The following is a 12,238-nucleotide window of genomic DNA, read 5'->3' on the forward strand; positions in this document are numbered from 1 at the left end:
TAAACACGGAGAGAGAAAAAGGAACTTCTTTGTCCGCTTGCATCTTTACATTCGGGGTGACGCGGCACCTCCGGCCTGTGGTGGCCGTCAGGACATGAGCATAGAGCGTGTGTCCACCGCTCTCTGCCCAGCAGTCGCAGCCGGACTAAAAATGGAATTAAGCAGTAAGTGGATAAGAATCCAGCCGGTGGCCTCTCACGAGCGGTGGCTGCCGCCTCCCGTCACATTGCTCATTCCCTCCTCTGTCAGAGGGCGGCGAGGAGCTGCAAATGGCCCTTTCAAAACACACGGCAGCTGGAGCACAGGGCAAAGGTGACCGAAGCAGTTGGGGGAGCGCAGGGAGGGACAGGCGACAGCAGAGGAGGAGCTGGGGGGGCTGATGGGGGGGATGAGCAGCTGCAACCTCGGGCCCCTGTTCCTCCACCGTGCCACCATTTCCAGCTTCAACAATCACAGACTCCAGACTGTGTGCGTGGGTTTTGTTTTTGTTTTGTTTTTTTCATAGTGCCTGAACAAAGTTGTGACTTTGTTCCCCGACCAACCATAGTGCGGCGTAAAACGGCACAATTCCTGTCTTAAAACAATCCGGGTCAAATAAATCACTGGCCGGACATGGTGCTCCTGCACAACAAAGGCTTTTGGTGAGGTGCCAGGGAATTCCACAACCCAAAGGAGGATTAGGGAGAACAGTCTTTAAAAGTTCCCAATAGTCTGCTGACCCCCGAATCGCAACTGTGGATTCAGGATTATTTGCATCAGTTTAATATCTTCTATTGTATGCGATGTTTACGACGGGGAAAGCACAGAAGCTGTTCAGACCGTACACTGAACACTTTTGGGATTTTTATCACATTTTAATTGCACACCAATTTGACCATTTAAAAAATAAAAATGCTATTATCTCCAGCCAGAGTCAAAAAAAAGAGTCCTAAAATATTTTTACTCACTAGTCAACAGACTTTTGATTTTCAATTTTTGGCCAAGCACCGCTACATTTTTTCGCCGTGAGTGTGCACATTCTTCCTGTTTGTTTGATATCTCCAGACAGGCACAGTGTATTAGAAAGAGAAAAGTGGCAAATGGGAAAAAAAAAATATCAATATCAACATCCAGAGAACACATTTCAATTGGATTAATGAGCTTTTTTTTTGTTTGGTTTTGTTTTGTTTTGTTTAACTTCATGACTTTACATTATACACTCTCAAAAGAACAAAACAAGTTCTGCTCCCCTTAACCCCTACTCGTTCACGAAGAGCCCAGCGCTCGTCGTGGGACAGGTGTTTCTAGGAGACGCAGCCAAACTGATGTTCTACTTGCTGCCGCTGTGTGAGCCCACTGAGTAGCCGGCAGCTCACGCCACAACTTATTGTGTCCGCGCCGCGCAATATCGCGAGACTTGGGCCATTATCAACCTGCTGGCTTGACAGACACACACACACACACACACACACAGCGGCGCCGAGCGCAGCCTGCCTCGCCAGGGTCGGAGCGAAGCGTCAAAGAAACGACGAGGAGCAGCGAACATCTGGCCGCACCATCATGAGAGGACGCCGGACTCTGTAGAAAGATGAGACACGACGAGCACGACGGCGGAAGTGAATGTGAGTAGGCTTGGCGGAGCGCGCGCCTCGCTTTTCGGGAGGTTAAAAAAAAGCGAAAGTTAAAAAAGCGTGTGTGTGTGTGTGTGTGTGTGTGTGTGTGTGTGTGTGTGTGTGTGTGTGTGTGTGTGTGTGTGTGTGTGTGTGTGTCACCTTCTCGCCGCATCGCCGAGCGCAGTTGCTGCGAGTTCCTCCGCTGGCTGGCGGTTTAAAAGGCTCCCAGCAATGCGTTTCCCAACACGGACGCGGCGCTCGGTTTGCTGCCCCCCCCCTCTCGGGCTTCTTCTCCGTAACTCTCTTACTTTTACCCCCCCACGTCCCTTCCTGTCTCGGACATAAATATTGACGGGTCCCGAATCACGCCCACGAAGAGCATAGAACTTTTAAAATAGATTTAAGTAGAAAAAGACACATCTACGGAGCTTCCCCCCCCCCTCTGGCCACCTGCGCTGTCTGTTTGGAATTAACCCCGTTTATTTCCCAGTTGTTCGGGCGGCGTCCCATGAGAGCAGAAAAAAAAAAAAAGCTGTTTAAATTTACTCCCATGCTAGTAATGAGCTCTTTTATGCCTTTTAAATTTCTTTAATATATATATATTTGAAGTTGGGCGTCTCTAGACTGCGTGTCCGAGTTGAGACACTATTTTTAAACAAGAGTCGTGCGTCGTTGTTTGAAGCTGCGTGGCTCCGAGGTAACATATGGCATTATGGGGAGCACAGCTGGAGGTAGCGTTTCCATTGCGGTGATGTCAGAGCAGCTGACTCCACAGCTTGCAGTGTAATTAGCAAACAGAGCGCCAGTTTACTCACTCTGCCAGCCTCCTTCCTCTGGCCGAGTCGCGGCGGCGGTTCTTCCCCCCCCCCCGCCCCCCTCCCCAAAACCAACCAGCCGCTCTCGTGTTCCGTAAACACCGCCCGAGCGTCCCGGACGTCGCCTCGGCTCGGCTCGGCTCGGCTCGCAGAATCTCCCCGGCGGAGTGTCCAGAAGTCGGTCGACTCGACTCCCCTGGCGGAGGCGGCTACTTCGGATGGTTCGGAGAGAGAGGCTCCGCTTACACCGTGACACATGGGTGGGTGAGCGGAAACGCAGCGTATCTTGGTCATCCACGGAAAGAATTGCGTTTGTTTTGTTTTTGTTTTTTTGTTCTAAAGTTGATAAAGTTCTTAATAAGAAGATTTGGATCATTGTTTAAACAACACGGTTATTGCGTCTGGGGTGTTTTTTAGCAACTTATCAACATTTTTGCGCACTTTAAAAGTCATTTGCTGTCATTTATTGGTGCTTTGTTTCTGTTTTTGGGTCACTGCTCAGCGGCCGCTCAGCACTGCTGGCTCCAGCGTCGCTTATCCCCTATCCTGTTTTTCCTGTTTTCCGTCAGGTTATGAAGGAAGAATGGAGTTCCCGGACCATAGCCGCCAGTTGCTGCAGTGCCTGAGTCAGCAGCGTCACCAAGGTTTCCTCTGTGACTGCACCGTCCTCGTCGGCGAGGCTCAATTCAAAGCGCACAGAGCCGTGCTGGCCTCCTGCAGCATGTACTTCCACCTCTTCTACAGGGACCAGCTGGACAAAAGGGACGTTGTGCATCTCAACAGTGACATTGTGACAGCCCCGGCTTTCAGTCTGCTCCTTGAATTTATGTATGAGGGGAAGTTGGAATTCACCACGCTCCCGGTGGAGGATGTGCTGGCAGCCGCCAGTTACCTCCACATGTACGACATCGTCAAAGTGTGCAAAGGCAGGCTTAAGGACAAGGAGCTGGCCGCTCTGGATGACAAAATGTGCGAGGGCCTGGGACTGGGCTGCCTGGACAGGGAAAACTCCTCCGACAGCGAGCTGCACACTAAGCAGCTCATCCGGCGACAGCTCCAGACACTGTCCCAGGGGCCCCTCAGATCCCCCCCGGAAGAGGAGTTTGACATGGACGACGGCGACGTGGTCAGGCTGGCTGTCACAGACTGTGATAGGTCGGCGCAGAGCCGGCAGAAGGCAAACGGTCACTCTGGCAGGTCCCCCGACCTTGTAGGTGTCAATTATGTGTCAGCGGAGGCCGAGCCCTGCGTCCAAACAGCTGGAAAAACAAAAGCCGACGTCGGTAGCTCCGCCCCGCCGCTGTCCCAGAGGTCCCGGGCTTCGGATGACATGGACTGCGCGCTGGATTTGTCTTTCAAGCCTCTGTCTAGCAGAGATCCCTTACACCCCTCCTACGTCTCGGGACAGCTGGCCCTCGACAGCCAGCAGCAGGGCACTGAGCCACTTGTTAAAGACGAACACGACTCGCTGTCAGAGCAGGAGGACAGTGAGCCGATGAGCCCCGAGAGCCAGCGCTTTGGGAATAGCGCCAGGAGCTCTGTGGTGACAGGGTTCGCTGCCCTCTTCCCAGGCAACAACGGCGCGGCGGCCGCGCTGCTCTCCCAGGAGGAAGACCTGATGGACGAGGAGGGGGAGGCCTGCGGGGGCGGGGGGAGGGAGGGCGCCCTGGGCAGGGAGGCGGCGGCAGCGGAGGAGAGGCGGGCCCGGCTGCTGGGCGACAGCGAGGAGGAGGAGGAGGACGACCTGGCCTCCTCCGACATCTCCACCTCCAGCGGCGTGCTGCTGCCCCCGGGGCAACAGGTGTGCGTGTGTCCCCTCTGCAGCAAGGTCTTCCCCAGCCCGCACGTGCTGCAGCTGCACCTCAGCTCGCACTTCCGCGAGAAGGACGGCGCCCGCTCCAAGCTGTCGCCCGACGGCTCGGTGCCCACCTGCGCGCAGTGCAACAAGACCTTCTCCTGCATGTACACGCTGAAGCGGCACGAGCGCACGCACTCGGGCGAGAAGCCGTACACGTGCGGCCAGTGCGGCAAGAGCTTCCAGTACTCGCACAACCTGAGCCGCCACGCCGTGGTGCACACGCGGGAGAAGCCGCACGCCTGCAAGTGGTGCGAGCGGCGCTTCACGCAGTCGGGCGACCTCTACCGCCACATCAGGAAGTTCCACTGCGGCCTCGTCAAGACGCTCGCCATCGGGTAAAAAAAAAAAAAAAAAAAAAGCCTTGCGGCGGCGGCGGCAACAAGGCCACGAGACTGAGCGGCTTTTTTTCCGCGCGCTCGGCGACTGAACTACCGAACAAACAAAGGTCCTCCTTAGAATACACATGCTGGCAGTCCCTTCCGAGACGACGTCTCTTGGCATCGCTCTTCCCCTCCCCCACCGCGGCATTTCTCAAGTACAAGATGTAGCGACTCTGCGACCCGGAGCTGCTCTCTTCCCCCGCGCAGGATGGCGTCCCGCGCGCCGGTCGAAGTTACACGGACTGTTGGCGTGAACAGTTTACGTGCCGCAAAGCAGGATTCGCACGTACGAAAGCGAACAAAAATCCTATGATGCACTTGTTTGTTTCTGTCTTATTTCACGTCTGTCTGTTTGAGGTTTATTTGAGGCAAACTTTCCCCCCGCCCCACTAAAGCAACACAAGTTTGGCCAATGGGAGAATGCTAAGTGCTAACATAAGTTAATACAATCGTCAAGAGTGAGTGAGTCTTTATTTGTGCACACGGGAGATCTGAACCGTCCATGAGTATCAATCTTATTTTGCTTTTTATTATTAATATTAATTATTATTATTTATTTTGGGATATGTGTAGTCCTTAACTAGTCAACTACTACGAGGCAGCAAAACTAATGAAGTATAACTACTGGAAGCGTCATTATTTTGTCATGGATGTAGATTTCTGTTTTTCTTTTGGTTTAAATGTGTGTTTTGTGTTTCAAACGAGAGGCAAGCAGATCGTCACTTCATTTAGTTTTAGAGCTCCGTAACTGCCCACGTGTGTGGGTGCAAGTTTGACGGAACGGCCTTATAATTTACTACTTTAAGGGAAGTGGTATGGTCATAAGGAGGAAGGGTGGGGAGCAGTTAAAAGCTAATGCCTGTAACACTGGTGCCTACTGACATGCTGAACACTTCACCTCGAGTGCTTACTCAAGGAAGACTGAGAGCGGTGGCCATGCCTTCTTGCCCAATCCGCTGCGAGCTTTTAGGCCCTGTTTAAAAAAAAAAAAAAAAAAAGTCTGCATTACTACTCCACATACCAAGTGGTGGCAGAGGCAATCTTGGCCTCTGGAGTGCCAGTTGATCCACGAGTGTCCTTAAGTCAAGTCATTTTCAAGAATGTCCTAAACGGAGCAAATTGGACGTCCGTTGCCTCGCTTGGGTCTCAATCAAATTTCCTGGTCTGGCACAAGAGGGGCGCGCTGACGCAGTGTTTGAGGGCGGGAGGGCGAGTGGACGTCCACGCGCCACTCGGCGGAATGCACTGACTCAGTCCCACCTTGTTCTCATGATCCCTTTTTTCTCGGTATGTGTGTGTGAGTTACTACTGATGAAGTTGGTGCCTCTCTGGTGTTGCTACCCTCAAAGGAATCTGTGGGCGGGAGGTGAATCACCACCGTCTGGCCGCGCCGATGCTGCCGGAGATCCTTTCAAGGGGCGCAGACACCGAAAGGTGCCGTTATTTGTCTAAACTGTCCTGAGAAGACTTGATCCCAACCTATTTATTAGTTTGACTTGGTTCAGGGTTTACTGTCGCCGTGATCCTTATTTTCTTTAAGCTTGAAAAACGCCGTGTCTTTGCGTTCTCGGTACTCATATACTGGTTTTCGGGGCTCGTCTGTCCATTTTGTTTTTTTCTCTGTGTGCAAATCGAGTTACTGTAATTGAATTTCAACATACACGGCGTAGAAATCTCTATGGCGCGTTGAAGATACGAACATAGGGAAGCACTTGTTTTCAGCATGCATATAGTTTCAACACTATTGTCTAGGCTGCTATTTCTTACCATATGTATATTTAATGTAAATATATATTCTATTTATCATACTGTTTGTGGGTTTTTTTTCTTCTTTCTTTCCCGTTGTCTCCGCGTTACAACACATGAGGGTCAGGTGTCTTATCAAGTCTCTTAAAGCGTCGCGTCCTCTTGAGGGAGTTCCGTTCCTTTTATTCCATATCCAACGCCCCAGCCGGCGCTGTTCCGCCACAGTGGGGAGACAGTTGTTCGCCAGCGCAGACGGACTGATACGGCGCTGGCTACCTATAGAAACGAGACAATACAGGCATTGTCAACCCCTCGACCCCAAACCCCTCCCCCCGCCGTCACCGTATCCCAGGTAGCTCTCAAGGGATCATTGTGTGTCTCCCTCCGAGCTGCCAGGAGGAAAGGCGGCGCAGGGCTCCCTGTGCGCTCCCCTGTGTTGAGCCGAGCCGATGGAATGTGAGAAATGTATTTGGCAAAGGGAGATCCAAGGACACTGTAAACAGGTGTTTTTGTCAGAGGAGGCATCAAAGAAGGGAGCCCTTCCACCCCAATCCCAGCATGCAGCCCATTAAATGCCCCTTTTGTAGCCCAGCGCGCCGGGGATATGGAGGTGATTTGATTGCACGTCCATCATGGTGGTGGTGCTGGTGGTGGTGGTGGGATGCCGGCGGGGCGTGAGGGAGGGAGGGGTATATCAGAGTATTGCTTTCCAAGTGCCTGCATCCGTCTGCAGAGCGACTGCACTGTCTAGCGACTGTGGCGATGGAGGTCGGGTGCAGATGTTGGCCGCCGTCCATTTCATCGTAGGTTTCTTGGGTGGGAGTTCTTTTGCATTTGTGTTTTACTTTCAATTTTTTTTTTTTTTTTTTTTTTTTAGCATCAAGTCTTCTTCGGGGACATGGATTCATCTGGTTTATGGTTTATCTGCGTTTTCCCTCGAAGCGGGAGCTCAAGTGTCACCGCAGTCCTTCTGTCGTTCTTCACAGAGTAACTCTGACTGGCGTGTAATTTTGCAAGCAATGGGATTTGGCCCCCTGTTTACTTGCACAAATGCTCAAACTCACACTGTTGCTTAGTTGGTTAGAGACACTGTAGATGACGCCAAGGTTGATTTATATATTTCATTCAGAACACACAGGTCTGTAGAATTGTGCACTGTATCAGTTTTTGTACTTTTTTTTCATGTTTGGAAGGAACATTTCTTATTTGCTGCAAAAAAAAAAAAATCTCAAATCTGTAATGTACAGGTAGCGACAATGGGAGAAGAAATAATTCTCTTTTAAATTGCTTGCAGTCTTTATTTATACCTCCAGTATGGTCGCCAACTGTGCCTTGTAGACACACTAACAGGTGTTGCATCTGGAGAAGCCCTCTTTCTACATTGGATGTTTTTTTTGTCCTGAACTGCGGTGGTCAAGTTGACGCCGCTGCTGCGGTTCAGCTGCTGTTCCACTTTGTTGTTGTTTTTTTTTTTCTCTCATATCAAATTCATAAATCTGAAAAAAAAAAGACTAAGAGTTCTTTTATTTTTGCTGCTTTTTTGAGAGATTACAGTGATGTTTTGAGAACCTTTTTTTTTTTATGTGAATAAATCAGTTGGGGGTCGGGTTTAATGAAGACAAGGGTTTTCATGTTTTGGCTTATTCTAGCCAACTACTGGGAACTAACAGTGCAGTCCTTAGTTTATGTCACTGTTGAATGTGAAACACTGAGATGTTGATTGTTGACTTCTTTGGAAATGATGCTACTCGTGATCGAGGGCTACATTGTTTGCCTAACTCATGCTGTACGAACGTCAAGTCTGAGAAAAATGACTTAACTGATACTGGAAAAATTGTCTTTGGCAGGTTACAACTGTGAAATTGTGTATAATCATGAAAAATATTTATTACTGCTTTTGCTTCTTGTGCAACATTTGTTTCATTTTTGATTTGGCTGGAAAAAAAAAAAGCTTCTAAATGTCAAACGGAAAATCTTTTTAATAGAATTTGTAGAAGTGCCATTAGAATTTAATATAATTTTTTTAATAAGAAAAGTATATTTTATATTAATCAAATGCTTCAGTGTTAGTGGTGTAGAGGTTAGAGGACAATCTTTATGCAGAATTGACTTTGGTTAGGTAATGAGGCAATTTAATTTGATCTATAACTGTAAGTGCATTTTCCTTGTTTTGCGCTTTTGGAGTGTGTGTGTGTGTGTGTGTGTGTGTGTGTGTGTGTGTGTGTGTGTGTGTGTGTGTGTGTGTGCGCACGCGTGTATGTGTGTGTGTGTGTGTGCGCACGCGTGTATGTGTGTGTGTGTGTGTGTGTGTGTGCTGTGGAAATGTGACAATCTTGATTTTAGGTCTTTCTTAAGATGATGTATAGAATTAAATTGAACAACTTTCTCTCCATTGTGTGGATTCTGTCTTTATTGAAAAATTCACATTCACGCGCGTCAGACAAGAGTTCCGTGAAGTTGAAAAATGGAAAATGAAATAGAAAATAAACTGATGCACTGACAGAAGAAAATGAAAATGAAGGAAGACTCCTTGTGTGACTACATCAACCAGACAGTGCATGGCATGGGGGGGTTTAAAATGTGCACAGGGTTAGAGGATGACTAGACTTAAAACACTTTTTGCATTTCCACTGGTCACATGACCAGTTCACTTGAAGTGAAACTGGCGCATTTTGTTTGGACGGAGGAGAACACGGATTATTTTTTGTAAGTAATCAAAGAGAAAAATAGAACAACTATTCTTGAAAGCAAACGACGTCGAAATGCAGATTTATCACAAAATGTCTTGTACCTCCATCCTCCTCAAAGTGGGGTCTCGCGGGACGAGATTTTACGAGAATGACGGCTTATGCGCTTCACACCATTCAATGGAAACGCTTGCCAATTGAATTGTGCTTTGTCAAAATTTTAGAAATATCGCTTTTATTTTGCGAAAAAAAAAAAAAAAAAACTGTCATGGAAACGCCGCTTGTGACAGAGTTGATAAGAACCCATTTTAATTTGATCCGCCGTCAAACTAACCTAAACATCCTTCCATCAGTCAGTCAAACAGAAAAAAAAAAGAAAGTGTCTAAATGAGGAACTTCCCGCCGGCTCACAGGAGAGCCTCGGCGCTGAGCACTTTTAATTATTTCCCCTCTGCACCATGAAAAGAAATCCAGCTGCTCTGCTGCATGATCCCAATGGGGATGTGTTCGTGTTCCCACCGCCCTCCCCCCTCAATCCCGGCTCACAACGTTTCTGGGAACGCCGCGCAGACAAGGGCCACATCCAACCGCCCCCTTTCGCCCCCCATCCGTCCCATCCCCACCCCCAACCCCCACCCCCGACAGGCCCCCCAAAAAAACCACGGGCCCCAAAACCCCTCAGCCTCATCCTAGCGCTCCATTGTGTGCGTGGGTAGTAGCTCAGCCAGCCCATTGTCTGGCCTGGGCTCCCCAGCACGTACTTTATGCACAAACAGACGACACAGCGGCGCTAGCCAGGCACCCGCGACATAAAGAAAACAATGTGCTCCCAAGATCATTCATAAACGCCCTGAGCAGCCGCCGCCGGCTCGCGGTAAATAAGGGAGCCTCTGCAAAGTCGTCGGCCACCGAGCGCTGTCGCCACCCGCAGCGGCGGGGGCCTCAGAGCAGCGCACACTGGCACTCACACCTCACATCTGCCTCACTGGGATCCAGGGCTTAGACTGCCTGGTGTGTGTGTGTGTGTGTGTGTGTGTGTGTGTGTGTGAGAGAGAGAAGTGTGTGTGTGGTTCTTATGGGCCTTCACATGGAGAGCAGGACCCATGTGACAGGGCTTAGCTGCAGAGTGAGGAGCATGGGACGTGTGTAGCGACTCGGTGGTGTAAAATAACATTCCACCCTTTGAGGCCTTAAAGCAAAGCTCATTTGGGTATGGCTGCATTGTGCCTGTGTGTGTTTGGAGGTACTTGAGAGAAGTTGAGAGGAAAGTTGTAAGTGTCCACACCTCAACAAGGCCAGCGGTGGGAGCCCTTGACCTCTGAGGGGACGGACTGCCAGGGACAGCTGGTGTGGCCCTTGTTTATTTATTTATTTCTTAACAAAAGACAGGTGGTCGCACTTGAAAAGGGCACACAAACACCGCCCCGCGTGCGCCTGTGTACAGACAATACACACATCGCGCGCCGCGCCGACGACGGCACGCACACACATGCAATGTGTTGATTTCTTTGCCTCCCGCCACATGCATATGGTTATCATCCACTTAATTTCCGAGGAGCCCATTCCTTTGACTTTCACACAAAACCGCCCAGGCGCTTCGTGCCCCCGAGAATAAATAAAAACTTCTCCCCAAATTCCTCAAAGCAGAGGCGGGGGAGAAATCATTAGCAAGACGCCTCGCGACTGGTAACATCTGACCACCTGATCCCGGCGCAAGGCATCGGCGCGGACGCCACACATCAGCTGCCCCGAGTCGCATAAATACATATCAACGACCGCTGCCGCGCCGGCTTTGCCTTTTTTGGAGTGGCTCGCTTTTGACAGTGCCAAGACAGTGTGTCCTTGGTCCACTGTACAGCTGTCACTTACTCACACTCGTTGACGCATATTTATAGCAGCAGCATCATTGGGCTCCACGCACTCAGACCACAGCTGGTCCCCGAAAGAATGGGTGAAAGACAAAGCCACGTGCTCCCGCTGGCCCGCCTGCACTCAGGCCTGTCTGCGGCGCTGTGGGTGATCATGTGCAACCCCCCTACCCTCCACCCCCCCCATCCTCTCCGCATACACTCAACCATACAAGCACCACGTAGGAGGTGAGGGCCTTTCATAGAGGGGGGGCCCCCCCACGAGTGACCTTTTCCTTTTCCTTTGGGTGAAACAGACAGGGTTGCGTTGAAAGAAGAAGAAGAAGAAGGGAAAAAAGAACTCTGACAGCTGCACTGGTGTGTGTGTGTGTGTGTGTGTGTGTGTGTGTGTGTGTGTGTGTGTGTGCGGTTTCGAGCTGGTTTGGCTTCATGGCTAAACCACTATTAAACAGTGTTTAACGGCGGATCAAAAACACTCGCTTCAACCTCCTGACTGTGTCTTTGTCCTGACAGAGTCATCGCTCAGGTCGTTAAGGGACAGAAGAGTTGATGGCAGCCAGGAATTATGCAATTCTTTTTGTACATCTGTAATTTACAGACACCAAGATGGCGGTCCATTCATTGCCAGAGTTGCTCACCCAGCGCATATGCTGAAAAAGTTTTGGACTTCCGCATTAATGGGCCCAAAGAGCATGCGTAGTATTGCCACTTCCCATCATGCCACTGTAACTCACATAATCTATTTGGCCAATCAGAACGATTCTGGAGAATGTCACCTACAGACACGTCAGGACATCAGACGACATTGTGACGTCACGCTAGGAATAAACTCTTTTCTAGTGATTTTCTGGCCTTTGTCGTTTTCACAATCGTCCTGTCAGCCGTTTTACAGGTGTTTATTTTTGTATTGCGGTCTATGGGAAAAATGCTATTTGGGCCCATGGGATTTTTTCTGCTGCAGTACCACGAGTGGCCACTGGGAAAAATCGGCACGGCGCTACATTGCCTGTCTATTCCACGTTTCCATTGATATGGAGAACCAATAATGACTTTTTCCTCCATCATTCAGAAATGATGTCACCACTGATTTTTAACCATAAAAAAAATCTTAGAGTAAATAAAACTTAAAAAAAAAAAAAATTCAAAGTGACCATCAATAAGGTTGCCACAGATACACATTTGTCAGTGGCAAAAACACTTCCAAGGGATTAGTCATACACATTCACGCTGAGTGGAGTGAGTCAGCACTTGCTGAGAGTTAAGGAAAGAAAAGAAAATGAAAGGACATGGCA

The 12,238-nt window shown here is 49.6% G+C and overlaps 1 protein-coding gene across 2 annotated transcripts; it reads left to right on the forward strand.

The window, feature by feature from the left end:
• The first annotated feature begins 1,462 nt into the window (after window positions 1–1,462).
• zbtb42 (zinc finger and BTB domain containing 42) lies at window positions 1,463–8,776 on the forward strand. 2 transcript variants are annotated; one of them, XM_076018346.1, is made up of 2 exons: window positions 1,463–1,601; window positions 2,977–8,776. In XM_076018346.1, exons 1-2 carry the CDS (start codon window positions 1,568–1,570, stop codon window positions 4,602–4,604), a joined length of 1,662 nt encoding a protein of 553 aa, XP_075874461.1. In that variant the 5' UTR covers window positions 1,463–1,567; the 3' UTR covers window positions 4,605–8,776. The 2 variants fall into 2 exon arrangements, with proteins under 2 accessions (XP_075874461.1, XP_075874463.1); XM_076018348.1 differs by lacking the exon at window positions 1,463–1,601 and adding an exon at window positions 1,878–2,667.
• Window positions 8,777–12,238: the final 3,462 nt, after the last annotated feature.

The sequence above is a fragment of the Nelusetta ayraudi genome, unplaced genomic scaffold (genome assembly GCF_046127955.1).
Source record: "Nelusetta ayraudi isolate G7.1 ecotype Tasmania unplaced genomic scaffold, CSIRO-AGI_Nayr_v1 ptg000007l, whole genome shotgun sequence".
NCBI classification, from domain to species: domain Eukaryota; kingdom Metazoa; phylum Chordata; class Actinopteri; order Tetraodontiformes; family Monacanthidae; genus Nelusetta; species Nelusetta ayraudi.

Excerpts from the sequence above, each read along its gene's own strand:
- zbtb42 (XM_076018346.1), top strand. The coding sequence starts at position 1,568 with ATGAGACACGACGAGCACGACGGCGGAAGTGAAT. Across the intron at positions 1,602-2,976 it reads GCACGACGGCGGAAGTGAAT|GTTATGAAGGAAGAATGGAG; the intron begins GTGAGTAGGCTT and ends GTTTTCCGTCAG.